Raw genomic sequence first — 14,379 nt, forward strand, 5'->3', positions numbered from 1 at the left:
TGGTAACATTTCAGTTTGAAAGATGATGTCAGTATGGTACCCTGTTGGTCTCGGATGATTAAAAGTTGTCCACAAGTTGTAACAGAACACAATGCTTCTCTCTTTTTGCAAGAACAGGATTCAGAACCTTAGCCTGCAGTGCTCCTGGGTCATGCATCATGCTGACTGCAGCAGCAAGACAGAATTCTTAAAAGCAATTATTTACACTCACTCTTACTGTGAAGAAATGCAGATTTTCTTAATGGCATTATGTTTTGTTTATAAAAATTGCCTTTGGATTTTATCAGGTAAAATGATATACTCTGGACTTCATAAAAAGGTGTGTTTTTGTGTGTAAGCATGTAAAATTAGATTTTAAATAAATGAAAAATAGTAGAAGAGTGAAAGTCAAGGCTTTGAAACAAGCGTTCTTACTTTGACACAGCAATGGAATATTTACTTATCCAAGACCACAGGCAGTTCTTTGCCCATCTCAGATTAGAACTTTGGGGAACCAGCACCAAGTACTGGTTTCAGTTTGGAGCACACCTCATAAGCTAATGAATTTCCTTTTATTCCCTCAGCTTTTATTTTCATTATCGAAGCCTGCAAACATGTTTAGCTAGACAGTTGAGTGGGAAACTAAATGTTCTCCAGACATACAAAGATTATTGGACTTGATCTGAGGCCTGTAGCAACAGCCGCATTAAGGAAGATCTGGCCACCAGCCTTATCTCATTGACTGGAGTTTGAGATTTTCTGTCGATGGGTTTTGGACCAACTCCAAAAGCCACAGCATTGCAAAGAGAGTTTCCCTAAAGACAAGAGTCCAAATCCTGCTCTTGTATTGCTCTTGACAAGTCCCAATAGTGCAGGTAACGTTCTCTGTCGTGCTGGGTTTATGCTGTCTTTCACCGTGACAGCACCAACGCAGCAGCTGATTGCTGTCAGCGCCCGTGATTTGGCTGTGGCATCAGGGACACCTCCTCACACACGTGGTCAGAGGGGTGCCTGGCAGGCAGGTATTCAGGCACGACCAGACTTTTTATCCCTTCAACAACAATCACTTTTTGAAAGAATCATTCATGATTCATTTTGGATCATTTGCATAATAAAGTCATAAAAGAACAGTAATTCACGAGGAGTTGAGGAGGAGATTGAATGTTGCAGTTTTAGCAGGAGACCTTAAGGCTACCAAAATGCTTCATGAAATCACCAAGGATGAAATCCATATTTCCCTACTGAGTTAAACATGACTTGACAATGCCAATGAACTTTCAGAGAAATGACAGACAAATTACAGAGTGCTTGTGCTAAGCCATGTTGAAACCCTCATTTCTAAAAGGCATTCTGTCAGGAGCTGTAAATACTGTGGACCAACACTAAAGGACTGTTTTCCTACATCAGATGGCTTGTACTTTTTGCTCACAGACAGTTTATAGGATATATGGATTATTCAATGCATTGTGAATTAATTTTTTTCTATTTTGACCTGGAAACAAATGAAGAATACTGAGGCATTTCTGGCCTCAGCTGTTTGTCTCTGAAGATCTTCACCAATAAACCACCCCCCTCCCCAGGCAGGCCTAGAATATCTTTAATATTTTACACGTTTGTGGACTGATTTTGTTCCATGGGTTTTATTTATTTATTTTTATTATATTTATGTTCATGTTCAGCAATTCTTCTCTGAAAGCCGTACAAAACCAGAGGCAGTCCACAATTAGCTACTGTCCATCTGTGAAGGACACTCAGGATGCCTGATTAGAATTTAGATCTCATCTGAAGCCATGAGAGGCTGCAGTGTGCCAGACTGTTTTCTCCCCTCCACCTTCCACCTGGCCTTTTACCCTAATCATAAACTCTCACTACAGAGATGAGAAACAAGGAAAGGCACTGAGGGCTGAGGCTCCAAAAGGCATTTAAAGGTCTGTGTTTTCCCTTCTGCCATGCTGTAGGGTCAGCAGCCAGTGCTGCCCCACACCAACATGGTGCTGAAGCACCCCAATATCTAGCAGGAGTGCTTTGAAGGTTGCAGTTCCCACATCTGAGACAGATCCACTGTAGCTCATTTCAGTTAATACTGAAAAATTATCATTAACAATACTTGCACTTTTTTTTTTATTCTTTCTTATAAACAGCTACATGCCTAACGTCTAATTCTGCAATCATTATTCATGTTGCATAATGTTTTATTCACATGCCTAGCTTCTGTCAGACCAAATAAGACTACTCAAGAGAACAAATGCTGTTTTGTGTGAACAAGAACCAAGGAACTGGGCTCACAGTATTTCGTCAAACATTTGTACTGGATGACTGACACAGCAACATTCGGATTTGGCTAGGGCTCATCAGAAAGTGGGTTTGCTTTCATTGCATGGAAAAGCTGCACAGATTCACTATTTCCCCTGATAAGTGAGAAACCCTGGTTGAAAAATTGACGATTTCCATTAAAAAGCTTCTAAAGTGGGCAGGCAAAAGCTGATGATTTTCTGCGAGAAGGGGAAATAATTTTGAGACCAAACTTGACCCAATTTTCAGTATATTTCTAAAAATTTCTAGTTTGGGCTTCTCTCTTGTCTTTTTTCTCCTTCCACCATATGCTGTTCTGACATGCCAATACATCATGTAGCAAGGTTGTCAGATCCTCCCTCTAGAGCTGTTGTTTTTTGTGGTATTTAGTATGAAAAAAATAACATCCGTACAGCTCCATCTATCTTACAAATGTATAGATATAAATACAAAATAATAATTGCAACTGATAAGTTTCCAGCTTCTCTAATGTTATGGTGAGCTATGTTATTAATGGTACTAATTTTGAGGCTGATGTAAGGTCAGTTCAAAGTTTGGCCTAACAGAGGAGGAGTAAAACATCTGCAGGAAACACATTTCTGTTACACTGTGCTTGACGTGGGAATTAATGGGTGCAATTCTATGGCCTGTGTTATGCAGGAGATCAGACAAGATGATCATAGTGCTGCCATCTGGCCTTAAAATCTATGAATCTACATTTAAATTCTCACTTGAACTTAGGTAACCTCTCTCTCAGCCCATCTGCATGTTGAATATTCCCTTTAGAAGGCAGTTGCAAGCCAAGTATATGTTACTAGCCTCAATCAGCTTTATTTTATTTAGCCACTGAAATTCCTTTTTAGCAATAAAAAAAAAAAAAGGCAGAAAAAAAAAAAAAAAAAAAAAAAAAAAGCCAAACATTTGTACCTATAAATTCAAAGAACATAAAAATAAATGAACAATTTCTACAGCCACCACACCACGTTAGGGACAACCACCCAGGGCAGAACAGCCACTGGCACCAGGTTGAAGACCAACCTGCATGACCAAGTTGTTAATGATTTTGGGGTGTGACAAACCCTGTGTATTCACTTGGCCAAGCTGGACGATGAAGACTTACATAGAGAGCAGTCTGTGGGGTGACAGAAAGCTCAATCATGCAGGTTTCAAGTGAGATGAGCATAGAGGAACATACAAGAGTGCAAATATTGCCCACCAATCTTCAAGTTAATTAAATTTTTCATTCCCAACAACATTTCACTGAAATCCTCACTACAGTAACTGGCATAAAAAGAGAATTTAAAGAGAGAAGAGCATGGAGATATTGAAGAGTTTCTGCAGCAGAAAGGAAGATGGAAATCCTTCTTCAAGCAATGGGCTCCAGCCTATACCGAAGCTCCAAGAGGCGGCAACTTCTCTCCAGCTACGCAACCATGGCAAGGACAAATCTGATCCCCTCTCTGCAGAATGTCCTCACTACTCACTTGCAAAGGTCTTAATGAGATTTTCTTGCCAAAAAGCTAGAACAGCCCCATGAAATTTTCACAACAGACTTGAGCATTGTATTGGAACAGGAGGAGCCCGATCCAAAATTGATTGAAACAGTACCATCATTTACTTTGCATTTAGAAGCCACCAGTAATATAGGAAAAGAGAAGGGGTAGAAGTAGAATATCAGCAGGAACTTCAATTTTTGAGTGTTGGGCTAGGGGTGGGAGAGGTTGTTTTTTTAAGTTTTTTATTATTATTATTTTCTCTTATATTGTGGATCTAAGGTTCATCACTCAGTTGAATTTTGGTTCCATGAAAACATGTTCTGCATGATCAAATGTGGATTATTTCTGGTGAGGTTACTTGGGGAAATATATTCATGAAGAGACTGCATCCTGCTGATGCAAAACAAACACAAATAAAAAGACAAGCCAGGAAGGAGATCTGAAGAGAAGTAATGAAAGGAACATTTTAGGCACAATCTGTTATTTGTTATTATTATACTATGTCCATACACTTCTCCCTTATTCTCAGCACTGTACGTTTTAATTGTCCCCTGAAGAAACAGTTCTGTAGATACATCCACAGGGAAGCAAAGTCTCTGTCAGTGACAACCAAATTAATTTCTCTGTTGGAAGCATAGATGTGACTTTAAACCCCAGAACAGTGCATTTTTAGCAGTTTAGACCATCTTTCTTTCTGGTAACTTTTGCCCTTAATACTTTGAAAGCAAAGAGCCCTGGTAGCACAACTCCTGTTTGGAAGGACAGTGACAATAGTTAGTAGAGTCAACTGCAACCCTACCAACTTTGTCTCTTTTCTGTCAAATCAGCATATTGATTAGTGTTCTTCTAATAGATAATGAAGACTCGATGTAAGATTTAAGCAAGATATATATGCATATATATATATATATATATATATATATATATACACGCAAGTAAGGAGTCAATTCTGGAGATTCGGGTTCAGATGCACTCTGCCTCAAAGTCCAGCGCAGCCAGGATCTACCCACCCCTCTCCAGTACAAACACAGAGCCAGAGCTTTGTGTGGGAGAAAAGCAGTATTTTCTTTTATATCTGTGACTATGGCAACAAAACCTATATGAGATTCTATATGCACCTATGCCTAAAAACATCTGTGGAGAGCACAGCAATGTCAAAATATAATCTGCTGTACCTTATTCCTGCCGAGGGAGTCCCTTCACATTTTTATGCTTCTCCTTCACACTAAATATTCTTTTTCTTTTCAAAAGAAACAGATGTTTTGTATCTACATGATTCACAAGTGGTAAGAGAGAAAAAGAATATGAATTTATTTTAAAAAATAAATCTCCACTGGCCTTTAAAATATTAACTATTTCCTCACTTAGCTGCAATAGCCAATAGTGCCACACAGCAGCAACACTCAGAGAGCCACTCCAGCAGTTTGTGCTGTGGTTATGAATGCTTTTCAGATACAGACTCCAGGAACAAAGGCATTTTGCTGAGTATTTTGATTATTGATCTACAACAACAACACTAGAGTGACATTAACTTCAGAGGGGCTGTGAGGCTGGGTTTTCATGCATGACTACCCACACGAGAACATATAATGTAAAATATATCAACTCATATTAGAAGAATGCTTTTGAGGTGGCATAACCCAGCACTAGAAGTGAAGATATTTCTGATTTAGGACTGCTTGTTCAACTTGTTGTACCCCTTTGTGCAAGGGCATGCTGTAGTAAGCTCTGCAGCAGGAAGGCCCACTGAGGGCTATTAGACACAGCAATGTAGCTGCCACTTCCAGGTCAGTAAGCCCTTAAACAGCAGATCACTGGAAGCCAGGAGAGCACATCCAGAGGAATTATGTCTCTGTGTTTTCCCTCTTATAATACAGCCCTGGGTATCCGCTCCCAGCCACTACCAGTGGCAGGACAAGATGGGTCATTGGTCTTAGTGTTATTCCCACAGTCTGCATCTCCCCGTCACAGGCTGCCACCCCCAGGGGTAGGAGGTCTCACTGCTGCTTTGGCTCCTGTTGAACAAAAAGCTTGTATTACCCTGTGGAAAACTGTCAGGGCAGGTGAGCATGCACAGGCTCCACACACAATATCCTTTCTTTCAGTTACTTAACAGTCCACAAAACTGAGGTGGAAACAACCTTAAAATGCATGCACTGTGTTGTACATACACATACACACACTACATGTCAGTATCTTTTCAGCTGAAAATGCCTTCAGTTCCCCCTGCCAGGTGCCCCAGCTGACTGCAGAAGATGATCAAGGCAAAAGAGGAGCCACCATTTTTCTGCTATCCCACTGCCCCCAAAATGAAGATGTTCTTAAACCTTTTTGAAAACCCTTATTTCCTACAGCAAATGCTCTGGCCCAGAGCACTCCCAGCCTTTCTGACAAGTCATCATTCAGAATTGTAATCTGTTACTGCTGAGCATCCCACACACCGCACAGGTTACACATTCCTATGATCTGCAAGACCCCAAGACAGGGAAAAGCCAAGCTATTTATCAGCAGGAAGCACTAGAAAGAGACTTATCCTTAGTGGGACCAGGTGCTGTGATCAGATTTTAAACCATCTTTTCAGATGAACGTACCTACATCCCTGTGTAACATTCTTTGCCATGTACGATCTTTTCCCACAAATAGTAGCCCAAAAACATGGCAAGGGAGAACCAGTTGTGCTGTAGCATGTATGCTTTTTTCTTATTTCTATATATTTTTGCATTAGTAATTTTTTTTGGTGTATGTGCTGTACATGTATATATCAGCACATCACAGAAATATGTGAGTAGTAACACTCAGTGCCATTTCAGATGGCATCACATTAATTCCCAATAGGCTACAAATTTGGAATACACACTTTTCATCTTGTGCCATTTTCTTGTGTTCATTCTACTTTAAACTGTTACTCTGCAAAAATGTTATCCCTCAGAAAAGCGAGGGAAGTATAATCCTTTATACACTCAGCTTTTGTTGAATTGTCCAGTGCAATTTGTGAAGTCAAATATCAAAGTTTAGCTACAACTGCCACCTCTACTTCTAAAACAGTTCTTATGTTTAAAACAATATCAGTGAGCTCAGGGCACTCAGTAAAATCCCAATTTATGACAAAAAGTTCTGTTTAGTTGACACAAACCTATTAACTCAGCTGAAAAGAGTGACAGTAATTGCAACTGGCTAAGGGTTGATAAGAAAACTCGATCTACTAATTTGAAAGAAAATTTACAGACTTGCAAAGCCATGTCAGACAAGAGAGCCAAAGATAGCTGCACTTGGTGTTTTCTAATTCAAAGAGAAGGAAAAAAATTGAAAGAATTCATAATATTTGCACTATAATAAGAGAGACCTTTTCAGAGTGATAAGGTTGAAGCCCTTTGTATCTTATTCCATCAATGTCTACTCACAGAAAAATGAACTTTGTCACAGAACAGAATTGACCCTTATTGCTCTGTTAAAAAATAAACATAAATAGAGGACATTGGATTTGACCAAATAACACTGGCATAGATTTTGTGCCACAGGAACTGAAGCTTTAATATTTAAAATAATTTAGATTTATAATGTAGGAAAGTACAGAATTTAACTATCCAAATGAGAAATAACAGATCTGTCACTCTGCCTCACCACATCCAACCAGCAGGGCTGGCACTGCATCACTGCTCTATTTGCCATCCCAACAGGATGGGCAGGACAGCCAAAGGTTTATAAGCCCTTTCAATTTAAACAAGTGTTTAAAAAAAAAAAAAAAAAAAAAAAAAAAAAAAAAAAAAAAAAAACGCACAAATAATTTAAGTATGTCTAAAGCAGCTGTTATTTACTTTACTTATTTTATTTAAAGCTCTCTATCACACTTCTGGAATAGAATCATTTTTCCTCAGCATCACCCTGTTCATGAAGTTTTTCCCCTACCATCACCCTAAAAAATCATCACATCCTTTCTCACCATGCTGACAGGTTGGCATTGGCTGTGCAGCACAGGCAGCTCGAGGTGCCACCATCATCGCCTCTCCTGGCACAGAAACTTCCTACGTTTGGCGTGGGTGGGCAAGCCTCTGTGTGGTCTGTAGCTGAAAAGTCCCCTGGAGAGGCTCTGTTTTATGGGATTGAATTAAAGAATCTATTGCTACTCTACAATGGAATTATCATTATTCTTTTATCTGAGTTTCAAAGAAGTTTGGTAGAGTGACCTTTCCTCAAGTATTTTTCTCAGGTTCTTTCTGATCTGAATTTTCTGCTAAGGAAGAGCTGAAAGAAAGAAATATGCTTTACTCTCCTTTTTGTACTGTAGGGACATTGCAAGGTGTATCTGTTTTCTTAGGCTTTTAGAAAGGTCTGAGATTTTGCATTACCTAGGATAAAAATAATTGTATCAAAGATAGAAAGCCTTATGCTTCAGGCCAGAGGTCAGTTGCTAACTGATCAGGTAAGGAAAAAAAACATTTCCCTGGAGAAAATCATTCCCTCGTTGCTTGTGATGGGTTTCTCACACCCCCCTATGGAGCCACCATCAGAAACAGAGGTTAAAATAAGAGTACTTCCAGCCTGGCTCAGCATGGCAATTCTTGGGTAGATGGTAGGGTGTTGTTTTTTTCAACTGTTCTGAAATTGTTATACAGATTTGAATATATGAGGTTTTCTAGAATTTCTGTATATATGGAGGTATTAAATGAGAAATACTGCTATTCAATTTATTTTTAAATTCTCAGAGACTGGGCTGCATCCTCGTGTCATATAAAGGTATGCAGTTAAACACTAATCATGCTTGTGGTGTCTTATTCCTTAAGAATTTCTTCTGAAGTTGTGAAAAATTCATTATTTGGAATGAGTAAGGTAACAAAACCTGGCTCCAGCCATAGCTGCACCATTACACCACCATGCTTTTGCTGGTATAACTGGCTCACATTTACAAGCATAAGAAAACCCCTGGGACCACCTATTACCCTGCTTGTTCCTCAGGGTAGCATGTTTCAGACATTTAATTCATCCCCTGCATGCAGTCTACCTTTACAAATATTTACATATTTCATGTTTGCGGCTACTATGGGCTCTGATGAAGTGCTTTTCTCCAGCAGCTTCTCCTGCCTGTACAGTGAATTTCCAGGTTTATTCCATACTATGATTTCCAGTGAGATTTTGCTCTTTCAAGGATATCTCAAGTATCACATTGAAGGCATGGAGGGCTCATTTAGAGCTGGAATCTGACTAATATCTTATTAATCCAACCCTTTATGGGCTATTATAAAATACAAATGAATAAGATGTATACATGGTCAATGGCAAAAATTTTCTAGATTATGGCAAAGTACCTGATGGTCACAGATTCGAACTTTTAAAAAATCAACTAGTAACAACAGAAAAAAACAAAGGAGTTAAATTTCCAATAAATATAAATATATTTAAAATTCTAAGTGAAATTCACATATTGATAGGAAAAGAATGGGAAAGACCTTTACCAAAACAGAGTAACCATTTCCAGTTATGCAAATTTAGGCTGACTATATGAAGCCTATAGCAAATCAGTGTGAGATCCCCAGGTACCATATTTCCTCCTGTAAAGAGAAAGGCTCAGCAGGAATACTCAGATATTTTTAGCATCCTCACGACTCATGCTAGTGCAGGACCTACAGGTGATCACAGCTCAGGAAACCAATGGCTCATAAAATCTTCTGGAAGTTTCTAAGTACTATAACTTACATACGTGAATACAAAAGACAGCCCCAGCTTATGTCTGGCCAAGCACAATATCAATTTTTAATCGCTCAATAGGAGTTTGATAGCTTTCAGAGAGTTTTGTCATGAGGTTTGATAAAATATCACCCCTGGCAGAGCTTGTACACTAACTCACAAGAGTTATGCAACTCTGTTGTCATGAAAGCAGTCTCCTAAATTCGTCCTGCATCAGGAGCACAGCCCAGCAATTTAGGAAGCTGGAACTCCGCATAGCACTGATCTACTCCTTATAACTCCACATAATACTGATGTGCTCCTCGGAGCAATGGTCTTTCTCAGCAAGGTATGAAAAGGAAAGCAGAGACATGTTCCTCCCTCTCCTAAATTTTGAGGAAAGCTAACAGCTGTCAACAAGAGGACTAAAGCCAATGCAGAAAACACTGCTTCTGTAACAATTACCTCCCCCAAATGACAGCCCAATGTCATTTTTACAATGGCATCTGACAGCCAGGGTTTCTAAGGAAACACCCATATTGGACAAACTGAAGCAAAAGGAAGAAAAGGACAGAACCTGAGAATAAAAATCATAGACCACTATCACATATTAAACCACCTGATAAAAAAACTCCTCCTTGAATGGAAACATTTAAAAGGGGACCAACAAAACTCCATGTAAGTGGAATCATTTTGCACTGCACAATATTCTACTGAGTTGAGTTTATGAAATTACACACTTTTAAATGAAAAGAAAAAGCTATGTTTGGAAAAATATGCTGACTGGATTATTTCTTAAATTACCCCCAGATAAATGGGATCATCATCCTTTTGCATCACTGCAGCCCTCAATAGGGCTCACATGGGACACAAACAGAGGAAGAGGCTTCACCTATTTTGAGTATTGAGGGTTTTCATTTTGAAAAAGTAGAATTTTATTTATTAACTGAAATGGGTGTAGGTAAAGAAAATACTTTTCCCTTGAGAAGAGGCGGAGCATGCTGGAGTTGGGTTTCCAGAGCACTTCCCTTGCACTAACCATGCCCAAAGAAATGCCATCACAGCACAGCAAGGGAAGAGCTTTTCAGATCAAGCTGCTGTTGAATGAGGAGGGAGCAAAAATATCCCAGGACTAATTTTAGAACTTTCAAAACCTCTAATTTTTCAAAGTGTCATTGTTTGTCCAATTAGCCTAGAAAAAACTTCCAACATGTAGGCTCATCTGTGGTGAAATCAGGGCTGTGCTCTAAAAAGGGTCCCTAGCCTGTCCTGTAGCAGCCTAGAGCACAACGCTGAAGATAAATTTAGTACAAAACAACTTGGAGAAAAAGATGACCAGAAGCACTTAAGTATTTTACCATCTCTCCTAATTATGTAGTCAAACACAACCAGCACGCAGTTAAGCAGATGATTTCACTGAATGTGACTACTGGGCTTGAGGCTGCACTGAAATATTCAGAGCTTTACCCTCAGTCAGTCACTAATACACTCCGTGTTCAGATCAGGAGGGAAATACTTGTAGAACTGAAGTCAGGATGTTTCAGTGTGTTCTTAGAAAGAGCAGCCTTGTTTGGGGTGTAACTTTGATGTTTGAAGGGTAACAGCACAGAGATCCTGAAGACACTTTACAGTACATGAATGTCCCTAGCGGAGTACCACGATTTAATATGAGAACTCCTTCTGCATCAGGGCTGAAATAGTTCTTATACTGCATGTACAAGAGACACAGCCTATATGTTGTAGCTGTAAAATATGAATGTGTATGATGCCAATTAATTGTTTCCATGCGCTGTTATTTAAAGGAGCCTACAGCCAGTAGCTTGTAAACAGACAAATATACCTATAAGCACGTAGGAAACACCTAACACGATTGCCAGAGGAGCACTGGGACATGCCCAGAGCAGCACAAAGCCAGGTTGCGGAGTTAGGTGGGAGGAGAGCGGTCCCACACCTCACCCACCCGTCTGTCCCTCCACGCACTGGGGGCTGAGAAGGGATCGCCCCAGCCCTGCCCACTTGAGAAGCAACCACCTTGCCTTCCTGCAGCTGATGGGGACAGAGAGACACAGCCAAGCTTCCATCACCAGCATCCTTCAATCACCAGTACCCACTAACAGCACTCAGGGACAGGGGGCATGTCTTCTAGTTCGACAAAAGCCGGGACTCTGGTACCTGTTTGCTTCAGCAGCCATCCTGTGCGTGGCTCTGAGGCAGGTCAGCAGGGGTGCCCAGGGCTTTCCCGTTCATTTTAATGTCTCTTTCAATGCACTGAAAGAGTGTTCTGACATGGAAAGTCACTTTCAAGTGTTCCCAATGATCATATGCTATAAAATACTTTATCTGGTATTTGAAATAGGTTGAACATTTCCAAATTCAAACAGACATTACCTTAGCTACCGTGCTGCAGGAGCCCTCCTCCCATTTGTAATGCCACCAGCTGGAGCCCAGGCAATGAGTTTTAATTAGTAGCAAACACACACCTGAAATACAAAGCAGAGAAAAAAAGCATCCGTCACTATTTATCCTTCTTGTTACAGCCATGACCACACCGATTGATTTGTGCTGGTCCTGGGTTTGGTCTTTTTCAAATTTGATTCATGAGGATAAAACAGGAAAAAAAAAATAATCTCCATGCTTGATTTAGCAAGCAGGCAGAACAAAACCCAGGTCTGACTAACCACACTAACCTTTCCAAATGCTGTGTTTCCATTGACCAACCATTTCCCTTCCTCGCAGGTTGCTGAGGCTGCACAAGGAGGGAACAATTGCAAGTTAATCCAATTACAGAGCACTCTAAAGGTTGCAGAGATAGAATAGCTTGCCATTTGATATATGATTAGGGATGAATTAAACTCTTCATTCATGTGACAAAATTTTAATAAGGGCAGTAAATAATTCTGAGAACAATGCAGAATATCCACATTTGTTTAAGGATTCTTGGTGAATAAAATGGAAATGAGAAGACATGAAAGAAAAGAAGGGAAAATTTCCAACCAAGTTATAAACCATTCAAAGGATTTACAAACCTTTTCCATGACACGCCTCAAGTGGCACCCTGGGAATATGCTATAAAAGAGCTGGGTCTGGAAGGGAAAGTTGTCCCACTGCATTGTGAAGCAGCAACAAAGGTGAAACACAGAACAGCCTTCTGCAGCCTAAATCTAATCCTGCAAAAGAGATTCTTACTACCAGGATGCTTATATTGGTCCAAGAGAAAATGCTGATAACAAGCAGGTGTTTTTTTTTTTAAATTGCCTGGGCACCTTAGTAAACCTATATGGGTTCTGTGAAAAATATCCTGCAGGAACAAGTCCTAGGGGGTGATTCTAAGGAATATAAGGTTTTCACCTCCCTTATTTGCACAAATAAAGAACTCTGACTCCTCCTTTCTTTTAGCACATTTCCCAGTGGAACAGTTTCAGCTTCAGTTGAATCTAGTTGTCCACAATTGCTGCAAAATGAGTTATTCTTTGTAATGGTCAAATCTCATCAAAATGCTGGGAAATACTTTAATTCAATCTTTCTACATCTTTTAAGTTTCTATCTCTTTTGCTCTTTTAACCATTGTTGAAGTAGCAAAAATAAATAAATAAATAAAATCTTTTATTTATTTATTAAGCTGTCAAAATCAAGGCATTAGATTAGAAAACATCTGTATACTTTACCTGTGGTAGCAAATATACAAGTCAATATTTTTACCTGAGAGTTTTTCAACCCAGACTGAAGGCTAGGAGTCTAAGCAAGAGTCTAAATGTCTACCTTACTAAAAGCAAGGCAGCAATATTAAAAACCCTTAATTAATAAATAAATAAGTAAATAAATAAATAAATTATCCATATTCGTATGGGCTTGTCATTGCCTGTGGTCAAACACGCTTCACGATGATACAGAACATAAAGTTCATAAAGTTGTTTGTAGTTAAGTTATGAGATGTTCAAATATGAGCATAAAGGTACTCTTAGCTTCAAATTCAGATATATGTATATTATGTGAATACTTTAAGATATGCAGAATCCTCCAAGTTAGCACTAACAGAACCTTTGGTTAAAAGCATTGTCCAGTAAAAGCCCAGAATTTTGAAAGAGTGAAAATGTCATGGTTTATGTCTTGTCCCAGCCTGAGAAGTTCTTATTGTGATACTTGACCATATGAAATGTGTGTGCACCTATTTAACAGATGAATGAATATGGTAACCATCCATGCCATAGATTTCAAAAATGAAGAAGGACGTCCCACACAGGCTAAGCAAAATTTCTCCTTTTAACTGTAAAACACTGCTAACCATTTGTTCATGTTTTATGTAACACACTAACTTGTCTTTTACTTTTTTTTTTTTATTCCCAGCTCTCACTATTTATGTATATTTAATGTTCTACTCTTGACTTGTGGCTTCATTTCTTACACTGAAAAGCATATTCAGCAAAATCTGTTTTTCTTGAAGCTCTGTCATTATTTACTGCAATGTAAGATCACTAATAAGCTTCTCCCTTCCTGCAAGGACTTTTAGACCTCAAGTTCAATTCTGTCATTCCCCTACCTTTTACTGTCAAAAGTATCTTTTTTTTTTTTCTTCTTCTTCTTTTTTTCCTTGTACTCCTGTCATGGAAGTCCTGGTTCTTTACTAAGATTTTAGGCAGCAGTTTAACAAGGGAATGGCTATTTCTCTCAGATATGTGTCTGCAAACCCACTGCAAAATTTGTTTTATCCTTGGAAATCTGTGGCACTCCAGTGCCATGTGCATAAAGGTCCTGAATTTTACTGATGGAATTTTATGCTAAAACAGTCTGTTTTTTTTTTTTGTTGTTGTTGTTGTTGTTGTTGTTGTTGTTGTTGTTGTTGTTGTTTTTTGGATCTTTTGGATCTCAGTAGCTACCCTTCCACATCCAGTGATTAAAATTTTGGCCTGTGTGACTCACTGTGGTCCTGGTGTGACCTGGGGCTGGGATTAAG

General features: G+C 39.2%; 1 protein-coding gene across 1 annotated transcript in view; it reads right to left on the minus strand.

Moving 5' to 3' along the window:
• LOC311441507 (uncharacterized protein) overlaps positions 1–14,379 on the minus strand; it is a 34,803-nt gene that overhangs the window by 8,588 nt on the left and 11,836 nt on the right. Inside the window, exons 2-3 of the mRNA XM_084529757.1 lie at positions 12,116–12,174; positions 11,817–11,908 (exon numbers count right to left, since the gene is read on the minus strand). Coding sequence (XP_084385883.1) covers positions 11,817–11,908; positions 12,116–12,149 — 126 coding nt within the window. The 5' untranslated portion in view covers positions 12,150–12,174. The remainder of the gene's footprint in view (positions 1–11,816; positions 11,909–12,115; positions 12,175–14,379) is intronic.

This window comes from Aythya ferina, assembly GCF_964211825.1.
Source record: "Aythya ferina genome assembly, chromosome: 9".
Taxonomy (NCBI): Eukaryota; Metazoa; Chordata; class Aves; order Anseriformes; family Anatidae; genus Aythya; species Aythya ferina.